This window comes from Ambystoma mexicanum, chromosome 5q, assembly GCF_040938575.1.
Source record: "Ambystoma mexicanum isolate Mex_15411 chromosome 5q, UKY_AmexF1_1, whole genome shotgun sequence".
NCBI lineage: Eukaryota > Metazoa > Chordata > Amphibia > Caudata > Ambystomatidae > Ambystoma > Ambystoma mexicanum.
In genome coordinates, this window is record NC_090933.1 from 1,403,383,066 (window position 1) to 1,403,399,830 (window position 16,765).

General features: G+C 48.5%; 1 protein-coding gene across 1 annotated transcript in view; it reads left to right on the plus strand.

Annotated features, from left to right (window-relative positions):
• Nucleotides 1-9,511: 9,511 nt before the first annotated feature.
• Nucleotides 9,512-16,765, plus strand: part of LOC138498459 (fibrocystin-L-like) — a 1,772,245-nt gene continuing 1,764,991 nt past the window's right edge. The window contains exon 1 of the mRNA XM_069622209.1: nt 9,512-10,225. Coding sequence (XP_069478310.1) covers nt 9,512-10,225 — 714 coding nt within the window. The remainder of the gene's footprint in view (nt 10,226-16,765) is intronic.

The window sequence follows — 16,765 nt, forward strand, 5'->3', positions numbered from 1 at the left end:
GCTAGAATGCTGATTCTAAGTTCAAAACTATGACATTTCAACAGTGACAACCTATGTGACACTCAAAAGTAGGTCACTCATTTATTCTAAACATTTCGATTTTAGTGTCTTTCAGTTCAGTTTAGCACTCAGCCAGTCTTGTTATCAACATTATTTTGGGCTCTTCATCTTCCCACAAAACTTCATTCTGACAGATGTCTGCTGGTGTTCAGTGAGATTTTTGGATGTGTTGCAATGTTTGAAAATAGGCATTTTGAGCTGGCATTCAGAGAAACCAAAGGTAATTTGAAAGCGTTTTTTTTTTTTTGCTAACAGGCGCTGCTGTTTTACCTTTGGCACCCATTCCACTCATGGCACCCTGGCCCATCATGCTCGCACTGATGGGTGGCAAGTTAGGCAACCATTTTGGTGTCCGCACAAACTGCGTGGTTCTCCTGGATTCTGGCGCACATGTGGGCTTTTTGGCCATCTTGGATTTTCTAAACCCACAGCACCAAATGTTGCAGCATGATAGCTCAAACGTGGGTCAGGACACCCAACAGTACCATGGCTCAGTTTTTGGCTTGTGGTATTGCTTGTTTTGTGAAACATTATGAAAAATTAGTGATTGCCTAACTGGAAGAGTCAGGGAAATGTAGCGTGGCATTGCTTTTCTCAAAATTCACAGAAGCCATTGCCTTACCAGGCCAACCATGTCTACCACATAGCTTTTTTTCTGTCATTTTTCCAATTTTTCCCCATGCTATGAAATTGTTCCCTACATAGTTGTTGCCTGACCTACGCAAATCACCCCTTCCTAAACTTGGAATTTTGTCTACTTTTCAGAACTGTATGCCTTTCTGTCTTCCCAGTCAGCTTTCCTACCTTCCTCTTCCATTCCGTCCACGCATGTCCTATTGCAAAATCGCCTACCTCTCACAAAACTGCTGGTAACCATATCCAAATATGTATTTTTGGTTTCCACTCAACCTGTTCTTGAAAGCCTGGAAAATGGCAAATTCAGCACTTCAAACAATGTGTTTCTAGCTTTTACAAGGAAAAGAACACCGGCTTCATTGTATGTCATTTTATTGGCATTTGGTTATTTTCTCTCACCCCCCCCTACAGCAGACTAAGATTCTTTGGTGTTGTTATGACTGCCTACATGTGGGAAGAAAAGGGGGCAAATTTGGCCAAGATATCTCATGTAACGAAAAAGGTTACAAGGGATTCAATGGCAACATACCGAAATCACCAAAAAAGGCCTTGGCACTGGGTGGGGGGGGACCCTTGGCAGTTAAGGGGTTAATAACCGGGGATCAGACCCTCTGCGGCAAAGCCCGCACAGGCCAAGTGCGTGGTGTTGTGCAACGCAGGACTGCAGGAAACGCTGACCAGAGATATGTAGAACGTTGTGCTACATCCATGCTTCCGAGCCTTTAAGAACCAAGGATTGGACTCTATGTGGCAAAGCCTGCGCAGGCCAAGGGTGCAGTGTTGTGTGACGCAGGACCACAGGAAACGCTGACCGGAGATACGTAGCACATCACACTACGTCCAAGTTTCCGAGCCATTAAGAACCAAGGTTCGGACCATCTGTGGTAAAGCCCAAACAGGCCAAGGCCGCAGAATTGTGAGACGCAGGACCGCAGGAAATGCTGACTGTAGATATGTAGCACCTTGCGCTACGTCCGCGCTTCTGAGCCTTTAAGAACTAAGGATTGGACCATCTGCGGCAAAGCCCGCGCAGCCGAAGGGCATGGTGTTGTGCGACACAGGTAATTGGCGATGAAGGGGTAACGACCGAGAATGCGACCGTGCAGCACAGAGCAGCCATCAACCGGCAGCGACCACAAGGTAAGAAAGGTGCGGGCAGGGGGATCAGCCACTACTGGTCCCTACTAAACTGCCCTTCCTCGCGCGTTCTCTATCATCGGTGTGTCACATCTTGCACTGTCTCTCTGCATCCTTTAGGTCTTCCCCTCTCCCGGGGAGCCATATTTTGCGTTTTGTGGTTCTGTTGCTGTCTCTTTGCATTTCTCTCGGCATTTCCCATCTAGGTGAGTCGTTCCTGCTCGTGGATGTCACTGCACTTTGTTGTATCTACTAGGCCTCTCTCCTCCTTTCCTAGGTTGTTTCTGATCGCTGTTCATTCGCCACTTGTTTTACTTGGCTTTCTCCCCTTCTAGTTTGCTTGAGAGCTGCTCACTCTCCACTTGTTTTATTGTTGTGTCCACTATGCTTCCCCCCTCTCAAGGTCTTGCTCTGTTGTCTCCTGCTGTTCCATTCACTGCCATCTGTGTTCCCCTCCGTTGATCTGTATCTGTTGCGCCCCTGCTGTGCCTGTTGCCTCAGCTGTTGCTTGTTCTCCTGTTCCTCCTTTCCCCATGCACCCTGTGCATCCCGTGTTGCGTAGCTCTGTGCTCTGCTTCTATTCTTCTCCTTTCACCCTTGACACCTCTCCTCTTCTCCTGCACCCTCTATGGTGCTCTCAATTTCTCCCATCTTCTCTAAAAGACTGAAGAAGGACACCCTAGTCTCCAGCCCAGGCCTTCCCATTGCTGAAACCTATGTCAGTGCCTCCTCCAGAGAGACTCTCACCGACATCCTCTTTGTTGTTCCTTCTCCTGACCTATCAACCCTTCACATGGTCGAAACTCTCTCTCCTTCTGCCTCTCCCATTAATGGTGGCATCCAGTGTGAGGTCCTCATGGCCTCCTTCCTGTCCTCCAGTCATCATTCATGTCTATTTAAATGGCACCGTCATGGTCCAGGGCCAGCAGCCCAATCTCCTCTTTGATCGGCATCTTACGCATCTCATCAACTTCCTCCCTTCCCCTACTACTCCCTCTACCACTCCCCCCCCGGGTCCTCTGCCACCTCCCTCTTTCACCTCCCTGGCTCCGTTGCCATCGTCCACATCTCTGGCTCCCCTGCCACATCCATCTGCCACCTCTCTGGCTCCTCTGCCACCCCCTTCTTTTACCTCTCTGGCTCCTCTGTTACCTCCTTCCTCCACTGCTCTGGCCCCTCTGCCACCTCTGTCTACCACCTCTCTGGCTCCTCTATCACTTACAATGGGTACACCATCTCTCCTGTACCCCGGGCACCCATGGAAGTCTTTCAAAAGTGGCAACATGCTCCACATAGCTACTCTCAACTCTTGTTCTGCCGTCAAACACTCCTCTGACATCTACCATCTCCTGGAACACCTGGGCCTGGATGTCCTCGCTATCACAGAGACATGGTTCAAGGCCAGCTCTGTCACAAGTGTTGACACTCTGCTCCCTGAGGGCTACAAGATCCTCTCAGTGCCCAGGCCCAACAGGCCTGCAGGTGGAGGGGCCCTGATCTTTCCCGAGTGGATCCCTCCACTTCGAGCTACACCTCTTCAGGGGTATTCTCCCTTTTCTCACCTTCCCCCCAGAAGCTCACTGTCTCCAGAGCACTGCTTCTCTCAAGGCTGGACTACTGCAACACCCTCTGTCTCAATCTTCCTAACTCTACTCTCCGCCCCCTTCAGCAAATCCAGAACAGGACCACAAGACTTGTTCTTGGCCTCAAGCCCGGCAGCACATCTCTCCAGCCCTGAAGTCCGCCCACTGGCTCCCAGTGGCTGAAAGGATCAAGTGCAAGACCCTCCACATCGTCCACAAGGCTTTCTCAGACCGTTGTCCACACTACATTTAACTCTCTTTCCTAAATATCTTCCTTTTAGAGCCCTCCGCTCGCCTTCCTCTAACTCTCTGTGGGTCAGGCGCTTCTCCAAGTAGAGAGTGGGGGGCATATTTCTTTCCTCTGCAGGTGCCTCCCTCTGGAATGGCCTCCCTGCCCCTCTCAGACTTCAGCCAGACCACCTTAAGTTCCGCAAGCTTCTCAAAACCTTCCTTTTCTCCTTTTCCTTCTCCCTCACTCTCCCCTGCTAATCTATCCACCTGCTCTGCCTACTCCACCTGATTGGCGGCTTGGTGCCCTCTGTCCAGTCCACCTGCACTTCTACCTGCCCATCCTTGCACTGCTGTCTGGAAAACCTGCACTTACTGGTTTCCCTGCCTTCCTCACACTTAACTCAGAGCTTTGCTGCCCTGTTGCACATCCCCCTCACCTTCTTCCCTGCACTTCTCGCTGTGCACTTGCATGATCCGAATGACACAAGTCCTAGGAGGATTGCTTGTCTTGTCCTCCCATTGTTCCCCTACCTTGTCTTATTGTGCCTTGAACAACTTGTGTGTAGGCACATTATAAATACCAAATTGATCCAATCAAATCCAATATTTAGCTGGGTAAAAGCAGCTAAGACTTAATGATGAAAAGCCAAATTATGTAATCGTGAAAGTAAGAGCTTTTGGAAACTCTAACCAACCGTGGGGGCAAGTTGGTGTCAATAATCATTGTCCAAGCCAAGAGAGGCTGGAATAAAAGCAAACTCAATCTGGCCAATATTACAAACAGTAGAAGGTGGCTAATGCAAGGGATGTAAACTCTGAACCAAAGAGCCCATATAGTATGCATTATCTGGTACACATTGGAAGACCCACAGTTTGTCAAAACCAGGGGAGAGGTAAAAGGAGATTCTATCCCTGTCAGACTTTGGTTATTTGTGAAGTGGGGAAAGGCTACCCTTTGAAATGTATCCAGAAGAACAGGAACATCATTCTGTTGAAGAATATCCATGTGAACCTTGTCTTCCCTAAAAAGGTGTTGAGAGTCTTAAAGCTGTCAGCTGTTAAATGCAGTGAAGCTGTTTTCATCTCTTGTCAGTTGACATTTGAATCTCAAAAGCACTGTTGTTGTGAAAAGTTGTTCAGGCAAGGGAGTATACCCTTATGGAAAACCTTTTGTGATAATAGGCCTGGCAAGGAAGCAGGCCAAGAGAAAGTTGGAGAAGGGCTACAAGGTGTTCCTAACAGATAAATTGTTTGTTTTAGTAGTGCTGGAGGAAAAGCCAAGTAAGGCTGTTATATTTTCTGTAGTTGTTGAAGTAGCAAATCATCCTGACGAATATAAAAATTATTGCTGTTGAGAAACTGAAAACCTATTCAGAGAAGAAGATGAATCATAAAATGTATGTGTTGGAACTTTGTTGACAAGTTGAATTTACATCAGACTATATTGGAACTTGGTGTCAAATTAGGATTTCCTTGTGTTCACTTTTTAAACTGTGAAGCAGAATCACGTATAAAAACCTGGATTCTAAAAAGAGACTTTTGTTACTTCATGAACTCATTCATTATTGTTTTGAACTGCCATGTATGTCCTTGTTTATTTGTTGTATGTTTAAGTGTGAGGGACAGATATCCTTTGTTAGCGTGTTTCCTTTAGTTTATTTTAGGTAGGGAAATCCTCGTCAGGGTAGGGATAGTGAGGCGTTCATCCAACCTAATATTCTAATAAAATGTGTGAGGGGTCAGCAATGCAAGGAGGACAACTGTTTGATATTATTTCAAAATATGCCATTTAATTATAACAAAAATATTATCAAAATACCTCACTTGCCCACTCTACTGTGGGTTTCCCTACCTAACAAAATGAATGGGAAACAATTTAACACAGGAATGCTGGCCCTCACTCTAAGCATCAAATGCAAAAGAAAATAAATGGCAATTCAGTTAACATCAACAATGACATTTACAATATATTGATAACTTTTTAGTAACCTGGGTGACCTCCCATCCCCAGGATTCAAGGTGTATTTCTCTTTAACTTTCAGCAGAAAGAATGCAAGTAAAATCCACATAGGTAGTAAAGTCTCTGATCAGTTCTTGAAAAATCAATATCAAGGTAAAAATCTGTTAACTTCAGTTCCAACAATAACATAAGTTCCTCTTCTGCTGAAATAAAGACCTTCCACTCTCAGAATAGCATCAATGGTTTTCTCTGGCATTATGCCATTTTACCACATCCATTTATTCAGGAAGACTTGACAGAACTTGCAGAAGGTTAATGGAACAAAAGTCTTGGTTAACAATGATTATTTGTCTCTTCAAGTTAGAAATCACAGTAGGTATATTTGTCAGGGTGTCTTCTTAGTTCTGCTCTTAGTTCTGCTGCTTCTACTTCAACAACTTCCTTTTCACCACAGTTTACTTTACCATGAGGACACTCTCCTTGACCCATAGCATTCAACTCCATTTGAACCACTGAAGTCTAGCTTCCACTGACAACCAAAATATACCACCATAGCTTCAGTGCTTTGAATTGTAAAGACAAGTTTAACTTCACTTCTAAAGACAGTTTTGGCTTCACTTGTAAAGACAGGTTTGACTTCACTTCTAAATAAAGTTTTGGCTTCAATTGTAAAGACGGGTTTGGCTTCAGTTGTAAAGACAGATTTGACTTCAATACTTTATATTGTAAAGACAGTTTTGGACAAGATTCACTGTAAGGTATTCCAACACCTTGAAGAAGGCAAGGCAGTCTTCCTCTTAATATCTCTTCAAAAGGGGCAGCCTCTTTGCCTCTCTTGTCTTCCTACAACCACAACAACTTCAGTATTGTATTTGAGCAGCAATGTTTCTCTTCCCCAACTTAGCCTTCACCGTTTTGCCAATGTCAGCCACATAATTAACCAGAAGCCTTAGTGCCACTTTCTTGGCTTCAGGAATTGCTTGCACACTTGCATCTTAGGCAAGGTTGATCTTCAATTGGCTCAGAGTCTTTGTTAGTCTTTGTTAGAACAGTTTCTGGCTTTGAGAAAGGCTGCTTTACTCTCAATAGGGAATACTCTTGGCATGGGCAATGCTTGCGCTCTCTTTGGCTTCAAATATAGAATTAAACACTTGACTTATTTTAGGAACACTGATTGTTTCTTTCAATAAAGAGGTACATTTCAATTAGGCACAGACGGCCACTTCTTCATAAAGTTTAAATGTGTCATGATCCCCGGCAAGCTCAGGGCACAGACTGGTAATGTGAGAAGCATTTGGGTTAAAAGGCTGGCTGCCTGGCTCAGGCACAAGCTGCTGCCAGTGTCTTAGTTACAATTGTCCCATCCAAAATGGCCCTTGAGTGTGGCCCATTCAGCAATATTCAACATGGCCTCCAGAGGGCCATGTTATAAGCTTCCATGGTAGTCTAGTGGTGCTGGGTGGGCCCAGGGCTATATAAACCCCGCCCTGGGCCACACCCAGCGCTTAGCGTTTTCTCCGGCTGCCAGCGTGACGCTTGCCAGCCTTGGATCTGTTTGTCCAGCATCGTGAGTCAAGACGCCGTGAATTCAGACCTGCACGGCGTGATCTGCACGACGTGTTCAAGGTATCTTCTGTTCTGCTCTCTGCACTTCGAGCCAGTCATTAGAGCCCCGGAACGACGCATGTCAGGATTCATCCCAGCTACCTGCCAGAAGTCGCATGAGCTCGCGGCTTCATCCGATTCCAGCAATGCCACTGTTCTTCAGGCGCGCCTACATCCAGCGTTCCTCCGCTCCTGCAACAAAAGGAAAGAACGTAAGCGGATTACAGCAACAACACCCACCCACCATCTTCACGCTACTTACCTTACCAGAGAAGCATCCCTCAGCAGCAGTTCCCGCGACTGCAAATACCATAGTACACCTAAAACAGGGGAAGAAACAAGAGGAGAGTGGTAATAGACTGCAAACCAGTAGGTACTCGGACATTCTACCCACAGCCTTGTGGGGTGTGCCTACAGCACCAAGTAAGGACTATTCCAAGGTGGATTGGTGTGCCGCAGCAGGCCTGGGCACCCACCAGCACAGTGAGGAAACTGGGCTAAACCACCACAACTTCAGTGAAGCAACTGAACATACCTACCGCCACATAACCAGTGAAGGAACTGGGTAACTGCACCTGTAAACAGACTGGGAGTGACATTTGCCTCACACACCTAGGAGGTGCAACACAAGAGCGTCCAGGACTCCATTATCCGGGCCACTCCTGCCTCTCTGACCACTGGGTGATTTAACCTGCAGTGGGCAGAGCGGAGGGAGTGTTTTGGACTGCATCCGGAGGTATACACAGACCGGACCAGAACCCGCCTACAGACCGGACCAGGCACTCCTAAAGGGCCCCAGTGGTAAGTGTTACAGAACGCTAAGCCCACGTTACTGCTTTGGCTGAGTGTCATGGCATCTGAAGTCGACCAGCTAGCCCTTCTGTTGGGCGAGTTACGAGCTGAGGTGCATGCAGCACGCTCAGAGACCAGTGCAGTACGGAAGGAATTGATAGTGAACTGGGAGAGAACCGAGGAGTTAGCAAGACGCCTCACCAGTACCAGGCGCAGCAGATGGAGCAGCAGCACCACCTCAGATACAGGTAACCACTCCTATCATCGTTCCCCTAGTCCCCCCAGAACGATTCATGGGGGACCCCCTGAAGTGTGACCCAACGTCGGCTTCACTTTTTATGCCGACCAGGGGCATTCCCGACAGACCAAACCAAAGTGGCATTCATCCTGTCCTACCTAGGGTTGGTCGACCGGGACGATCCAGTGTTACATAACTTTGTCCAGTTCGAACAAGAAATGGATAAGTTTTTTTCCGGTCGTACCCAGGGACAGGCTTTGGATGCTGAATTGCGAGCCCTTCGACAGGGGTCTGAGGACCTGCTTGCATACATTACTACATTTAACCGGTTGGTGGCTGAAACTAACTGGCCAGAGGATAAAAGGACTACCCTGTTCAATCGGGGACTTTGGAGTGAGCTAAAAAATGTCCTTGCTCAAGTTGTGAACCCACCCGATCGATGTGTAGACTACATAGACTTAGTAGTCCAGCATGACCACCGTCTGCAGGAAAGAAAGTCTGATCGGACCCGTTTTGAAAACCGACCTTTGTATGTCCGCCCCCGGGATATTCCACGAACCATCGATAATGCAGCTGAACCAATGCAATTGGGAAGCATACAAGGTCCGTTGACCAAGGAGGAGAGAGAAAGACGCAGGAAACAACAGTTATGTCTGTATTGTGGCAAGCTGGGACATTTCTTAAAAGACTGCCCAAATAAAATACCTCGGAAGCCTTTGGGGGTCCTAGAAACCACGACTGAACCACAAGAACCGCAGGGAAACTTCATGGCCCGACAAGAGTAGAGACCGGCTTGTCGGGACAGGGAGGTACGTCAGCGGTCTCGCATTTTACAACGCCAGTTATCCTACTAAGCCCCGAGCAGCCACAACGGATGCATGCTCTGGAAGCATACATCGACTGCGGAGCAGTAGGTAATTACATGGACATCACAATGGCCCAATACATAGGGGTGCCCACCCAGACAAGGGAAAGGATTGATACTGTATTGTCCGTAGATGAAACTCAGTTAACTTCTGGGCCCGTGACCCAATGTACTGGATCTGTTGTGTTGCTATGCCATGACGGTCATCGGGAGCGAATAGTCTTCGATCTGATTAACGCTCCTCAGTTCCAGCTTATCCTGGGTATGCCGTGGTTGGTACGCCATAACCCCGTCATAGATTGGCGTGCTCATACGGTGACGTTTCCTGCAGAATGTACTCAGACCTGTTATCCAGCTTCAGTAGCATACCAAGGGACACCTGGATCACAATACAGGTATTAGGGATGGTTCTTGGGATTGTGGAGCGGCTGTCTCCAGAATATGGCGATTTTCAGGATGTCTTTCGCAAAGAACAGGCCAACGTTTTACCGCCTCACAGGCCCTATTATTGCCAAACTGATCTGATCCCAGGAGCACAGCTACCATGTAGTCGAATCTACGCTCTTACGGAGAAAGAAAACCAGCACCTACGTGAATACCTAGACCAATATCTTGCTAACGGGTTTATTCGACCCTCCAAATCTCCAGTCTCCTCTGCTCTATTCTTCGTCCCCAAGAAGGAGGGGTACCTCAGGACATGCATAGACTATAGAGCACTCAACAAACTCACTGTCAAAAACCGGTATCCTTGGCCCCTGATCCCCGTATTCCTGGACCAAGTAAAAGGGGTAAAAATCTACACAAAATTGGACCTCAGAGGGGCCTATCATCTGGTTCGCGTGAAGGCCGGGGACGAGTGGAAAACGGCCTTCCGCACCAAATTTGGTTTATTTGAGTACACGGTCATGCCTTTTGGACTATGCAATGCACCAGACGCATTCCAGTACTTTATGACAGATTCTTTGAGAGAACTGTTGTATGTCTGTGCAATGGTTTACATTGATGATACCTTGATCTACTCGGAAAACATTCAGGAACATGTACACCATTTGAGAGCAGTCCTAGAAAAGCTGCGTCAGTATCATCTGTTTGTAAAGCTTGAAAAATGTGCTTTTCATGTAACTACGGTGGAGTTCCTCGGATACATACTCAGTCCGCAGGGCATCCAAATGGATAGGCGCAGGGTAGACGCGATTTTACAATGGCCATCACCTTCTTCGATTAAAACAGTCCAGAGTTTCCTAGGCTTCGCCAACTTCTATAGGAGGTTCATTGCTGACTTTTCAGAGGTGGTCCATCCAATAACATTGTTGCTCCGAAAAAAACACGTTTTTTAGTGGTCAGCCGAAGCCAAGAAGGCCTTCCAACAACTGAAAATACGGTTTACCACTGCACCAATACTCAAGCACCCCAATCCAGACCTTCCGTTTCTAGTTGAAACAGACGCTTCGAACATTGCTATGGGAGCAGTCTTGTCCCAAAGAGACCCTGACACCAACCAGCTGCACCCAGTAGCCTTTTGGTCTAGAAAATTCAATCCAGCAGAACAAAATTATGCAGTGACCGACAAAGAACTTCTTGCTATAAAAGCAGCTTTCAAGGAATGGCGGCACCATCTCTTAGGAGCACGACATCCAGTTGCAGTACTTACCGACCATCGTAACTTGCAATTCTGCAAACGGCTAGAGCACAAACTCTGCGACATCTGCGTTGGGCTCAGTTTTTCTCAGAGTACGACTTCACAGTTACTGCCCCGGAATAAAGAACGGAAAGGCAGACGCATTGTCGCGAATCGGTTGGAACATTGAAAAATAAGACGCATATGCACCTCCTCCTCCACTACCCATCATACCCGAAGTTAATCGGGATAACCAGTAATCACCAGACTACATTGGAGAACCTCCACAAAGAGATCACTGAAGCCATGACCCCAACGCAAGTGCAGACATGGGCTTCACAAGGACCACAACGTTCTGCAATCAACAATCTACCATATTACCAAAAACGCCTTTACCTACCACATCAGGTAATGCGAGAGCTGATCATGAACACTTGCCACGATGCTCTCACAGCGGGTCATCCCGGTATAGCAAAAACTATATCAAAGATTCAACAACATTTCTGGTGGCCTACTTGGCGGAGGGACATTGTACAACACAAAAAGGCTTGTGACATCTGTGCTAGGAACAAGGCATCAAGAACCAAACCACAAGGATTGCTTCGTCCTTTGTTAATTCCACTGGCACCATGGCACACTATTTCCTTATACTTTATTACGGACCTACCCTCCTGCGGAGGCTACAATACCATACTGGTAGTAGTGGACCTCCTCACCAAGATGGCGCACTTCATCACTTTGAAGGGCATTCCTAATGCAGGAACGTTAGCTCAAACCTTCTTGAATAATATTGTCCGGCTTCACGGTTTTCCTTCAGCAGTGGTGTTGGACCGAGGAAGACAGTTTGTATCTAAGTTCTGGAGGGCTTGCTGTGCCAAAGCCCAGATCGAGGTTTGTATGTCTACTAGCCACCATCCCCAGACGGATGGACAAACCGAGAGGACAAATCAATCACTCGAGCAATATCTCCGGTGCATGCTCGCCCAAACAAACCAGAACTGGAAGGAACTGCTATGGGCGGCTGAGTATGCGTACAATAATACAGTTCACAGCCCCACCAGGATTTCACCTTTTTTCTTTTTGTATGGACGGGATCCACGGACTTCAACCTTAGATCCTCCGACATCTCTCGATATGCCAGCAGTACCCACCCTGCACAACAAGATTAAGGAAACCCTAAAGAAAGCTACGCAGGCTCTCTGGGAAGCCAAGACCAACCAGAAGCGTTTTGCAGACAGGAAAAGAACTCCGCGCCTCAGTATCTGATAGGGGACAAAGTATGGTTGTCAACAAGGTACATCCAGTTGAAAGGACACAGAAAATTCCACCCAAAATACATTGGCCCATACCCGATAAAGAATGTCATCAACCCTGTGGCCATGGAACTGGAATTGCCACCGGTACTTTGTATACATCCTGTATTCGATGTCTCCCTGCTAAAACCTGTACATCCTGGTACTTGTGATACCCTTAGACAACCACCACCTATAGTTACACAGGGAGAAGCGGAGTACGAAGTCAGGAGTATTTGTCATGTCACGCGGGAGACTGGGGTCTGCCGCTCCCACTTCCTCCTGGCGAGTCTACCCGCGCGTTCGCGTCTGGGGACTCGCCGGGAGGGGAGCGACGGGTTGCGGGGCCGGCGGCCTTCGGCGCATGCGCGGAGGACCTCTCTCTCGGTTCCGCGCATGCGCCGTGGACTGGGCTCACCTCCTTGGAGGGGCTTGCCTTCCAAGCCTCGTTGTGGGTTCGCCGGCGGCCGGAAACGGAACGGCTTGCGTTCCAGGCCTCTCGGGCGCCGGCGGCCCATAAAAGGGGCTGCGAGTCAAAGCGGGTCGCGTCTCAACGCGGTTCGCTTCGCTCGCCTCGTTGTTCCTGCCTCTCTACTTACCTGTGGCCTGTCCTGGCCCAGCCTGCCTCCAGTCCTTACCTGTGGCCTGTCCTGGGCCAGCCTGCCTCCAGTCCTTACCTGTGGCCTGTCCTGGGCCAGCCTGCCTCCAGCTCTTACCTGGGTCCTGTCCTGGGCCTGCCTGCCTCCAGTCCTTACCTGGGTCCTGCCTTGGGCCAGCCTGCCTCCAGTCCTTACCTGTGGCCTGTCCTGGGCCAGCCTGCCTCCAGCTCTTACCTGGGTCCTGTCCTGGGCCTGCCTGCCTCCAGTCCTTACCTGGGTCCTGCCTTGGGCCAGCCTGCCTCCAGCTCTTACCTGGGTCCTGTCCTGGGCCTGTCTGCCTCCAGTCCTTACCTGGGCCCTGTTCTGAGTCATCTACCATCTATTCTGTATATGGGTCATACCCTATGCTAGCCTGCATTCTCCTGTTCCATCCTGGGCACGTGTATACAGTACTTTATTTGGCCAGACAGCAAGCTCCAACTGACCTCACTCTTTCCTGTCTTGCCTGACTCCGAACTTTATCCTGTGTACCATTGGAACCATCAGCACCAGCCAAGCTCCTTTTGCCTACTGCGAATACCTTTTCTGCTACACTGGTCTATCTACCAACTGTCGCTGCACTGAGGTTCTTGGAAGATTCATGGTCTTGACTACTAGCTCCACCTGGACTATGGTTCCATCAATCTGAGCCTACAATCCTCTCGTCACGCATATCTGGAGAGTGCCTTTTGTGACATTGGGAGTTGGTCCATCCTTCACCCAGTTTCTCTTTTGGGTGGTGGAGAGGCTGATTCCTCGTGCCGCTATTTCATCAGTTCCCGGACTTCAGACTGGCGACCTCTGCGAGACCAACCACCAAGACTACAGGTACGCGGTCCTCTCGGGCCAATCAGCTTGACAGATTGAGACGCCTGCCTTCTGATTCAGAGATGGATGAATCGCAAGACATGAGGAACGAGTTGCTAGCGCTCAGGGCTGAGATGACCGCCCTGCGTCAGGAGAATCAAACATTACGTCAGATGATAACGCAAGGAGCACCCAGTACCTCTCAAGTAGAGGGATCATTGGCTCATACAACACCCATCAAATTCGACGGAGACCCTAGACGGGTGGCAGAGTTTTGTAACCACTGCAGGATACATTTCCTCTTCAGGTCTACCTACTTTAACAACGATAGGGCCAAGATTGGTTACATCTTGGGGAACCTAACTGGGAACGCATTAGCTTGGGCAACTCCGTTTGTGGTTACGAACAGTCCTATTTTGAATGACTTTGCTGCCTTTGAAAAGGCCTTCCTTGAGGTGTTCCAGACGCCGAACCTGGCCTCCGTTGCACAGAATCAATTGATGGACTACAAACAGGGAAGCACTGACATCATCACCTACCTCAGCCACTTTCGACTTTTGGCTACCGACTCCCAGTGGCCCGAAATTACACAGAAGACACTGTTTCGTCGAGGCCTGAGAGAGGAGTACAAGGATGAGTTACTCCACATCCCTGAACCAGAGAGCCTTCAACTCTTGATAGATCAAGTACTCCGTATTGACCAAAGGATAGCCGAACGAAAGGCTGAGAGACGTCGGCTTGACAGAAGCGGTCCCCGGACGACCAACACACCCGCTGGTTCATTCGGGTCGACCGAGTCCGGACCTGAGCCCATGCAAGTAGGAGCCATGAGAGGACCTTTGACGGAAGAAGAGAAGAAACGAAGGAGGTCTTTGCGTTTGTGTCTTTACTGTGGAGCAGCTGGGCATTATTTGGGTATGTGTCCTTTGCGTCCGCAGAAGAAGAAGTCGGGAAACTAGGAGACCTGTCGTATACGGGAAGGGCAACGACAGGTCCTATCCCTTCCTCAGACCCTTCTGTTATTTGTTCTATTCGTCTGCCCATGCAACCAGCGGTGCTACAGACCCTGAAGGTCCGAATCAAACTACCAGACAAGAACCTGGAAGTATCCGGTCTGCTGGACTGTGGGGCTTCCGGCAATTACATTGACGAAACGTTCGTCTCCAGACATAAGATACCACTCATTTCCAGACACACACCTCTGTCGGTGGAGCTTATTGATGGTACTCCCTTGTCTTCTGGATCCGTTAGTCAGTTCACAGATGGACTGGCTCTTCTGATTGCTGATCATTACGAGGAACTTGCCTTTGATGTTATTAAGTCACCGAACTATAAGGTGGTCTTGGGATTTCCTTGGTTGCAACACCACAATCCTTTGATAGACTGGAGAACCCAGACCTTGACCTTTTCATCCGAAAGGTGTGCTCAAGAATGCAAGCTACCTGTTCCCACCATGGCCGTTTCGACTTCTCTAGAAACAGACAGCAATGGGGTCCATCTATGTTCCACGTCTCTGGTCCCACAGGAATATTCCGAATTCAAACAGGTTTTTTCTGAACCCGGCAACATACCCCTTCCTCCACACCGTTCTTTTGATTACTCCATCGACCTGCTGCCGAACCACGTTATTCCCCATGGGAAATTATATGCCTTAACACGTGACGAGAAGCAAGTTCTTCAGGAGTATTTGTCAGAGAGTCTAGAAAAGGGGTACATTGTGCCGTCAAAATCACCTGCAGGATTTCCCCTGTTTTTTGTAAAGAAAAAAGAAGGTACATTGAGACCCTGTGTCGACTACCGGCAGTTGAATGACATAACAGCCAAGGACCGGTATCCTTTACCATTAATTCGCAGAATCCTTGAAACCCTGCATACTGCGCAAATCTTCTCCAAATTGGACCTCCGTGGAGCTTATCATTTGGTGCGCATCAGGAGTGGGGACGAGTGGAAGACAGCTTTCAAGACATCTTTTGGGCATTTTGAATACAGGGTTATGCCTTTCGGCTTATGTAATGCCCCCGCTGTTTTTCAACGATTCATGGACTACATCTTTGGTGATCTGCTAGGGTTATCCGTCTGGGTTTATCTGGACGACATATTGATATTTTCTAAATCCTTAGACGAGCATGTGGAACACGTTCGTGAGGTCCTTCATCGGCTGTCCATCAATAACCTGTTCGCCAAAGCAGAGAAATGTTGCTTTCACCAACCCAGCATTGAGTTCTTGGGATTTGTTATCAATCAAGAAGGTATTGGGATGGATCCCAAGAAGGTGCGAGCCATACAAGAATGGAAACTTCCACACGATATCAAGGCTCTCCAACGCTTTTTGGGATTCGCAAACTTTTACAGGCGCTTTATTCCACAGTACTCGCAGATCTCGGCGCCCCTCACCAGGCTAACCAGCAGCAAGATCGCTTTCGAATTGGATGCCGTGGCTTCTCAGGCTTTCGACGTATTGAAGTCGGCCTTTATGGCTGCCCCGATCCTGCGCCATCCCCAGGAAGAGTTGCCCTACATAGTGGAGGCCGATGCTTCCAGCTTCGCGGTAGGAGCAGTCCTTCTTCAGAAAGATCCAACCACGTTAGTGGAACATCCAGTGGCCTATTATTCTCGCAAGTTGAGTCCCAGCGAACGAAACTACGCGGTGATTGAAAAGGAACTGTTGGCCATCAAGACCGCATTCGAGGAGTGGAGACATTTTCTCCTCGGAGTTCGCTTTTCTGTGGAGGTGCGGACAGATCATCGCAATCTGCAATATCTTTGCTCTCTGCAATGTCGGACTCCTCGTCAAGCCCGGTGGGCCTTCTTCTTCTCTCCGTTTGAGTTCCATGTTACTTATATCCCGGGAACCTCCAATATAAAGGCGGATGCTCTTTCCAGGTCCCTGGAAAACGTAGATGGGATGCCTTGTCCAGATCTGCCAATGATTTCTCCTCGCCATTTTTTGCTGGCCTTGTCCTCTCACCTTAAGTCCATCGCGGAAGCCACTCGGTCGGATCCAGAAAGAACAACCCTTCTTAGTCGGCAATTGGTTTCAGAACGAGATGGACTGTTGTTTTTTCAGAAAAGACTCTACATACATAGAAGAGCCGTTAGAAGGGGCATTCTACATGGATTCCATGATTCACCCATAGGAGGACATCGCGGGGTCAGAGCCACTCGAGAGTTGATATCCCGACAGTTCTGGTGGCCTGGTTGGGCGACCGAGGTCCAGAGGTACATCGACAGCTGTCCAATTTGTGCCCAGTGCAAGGTTCCCAGAAGACGACCATTGGGTTTGTTAATGCCCACTGAAATAGC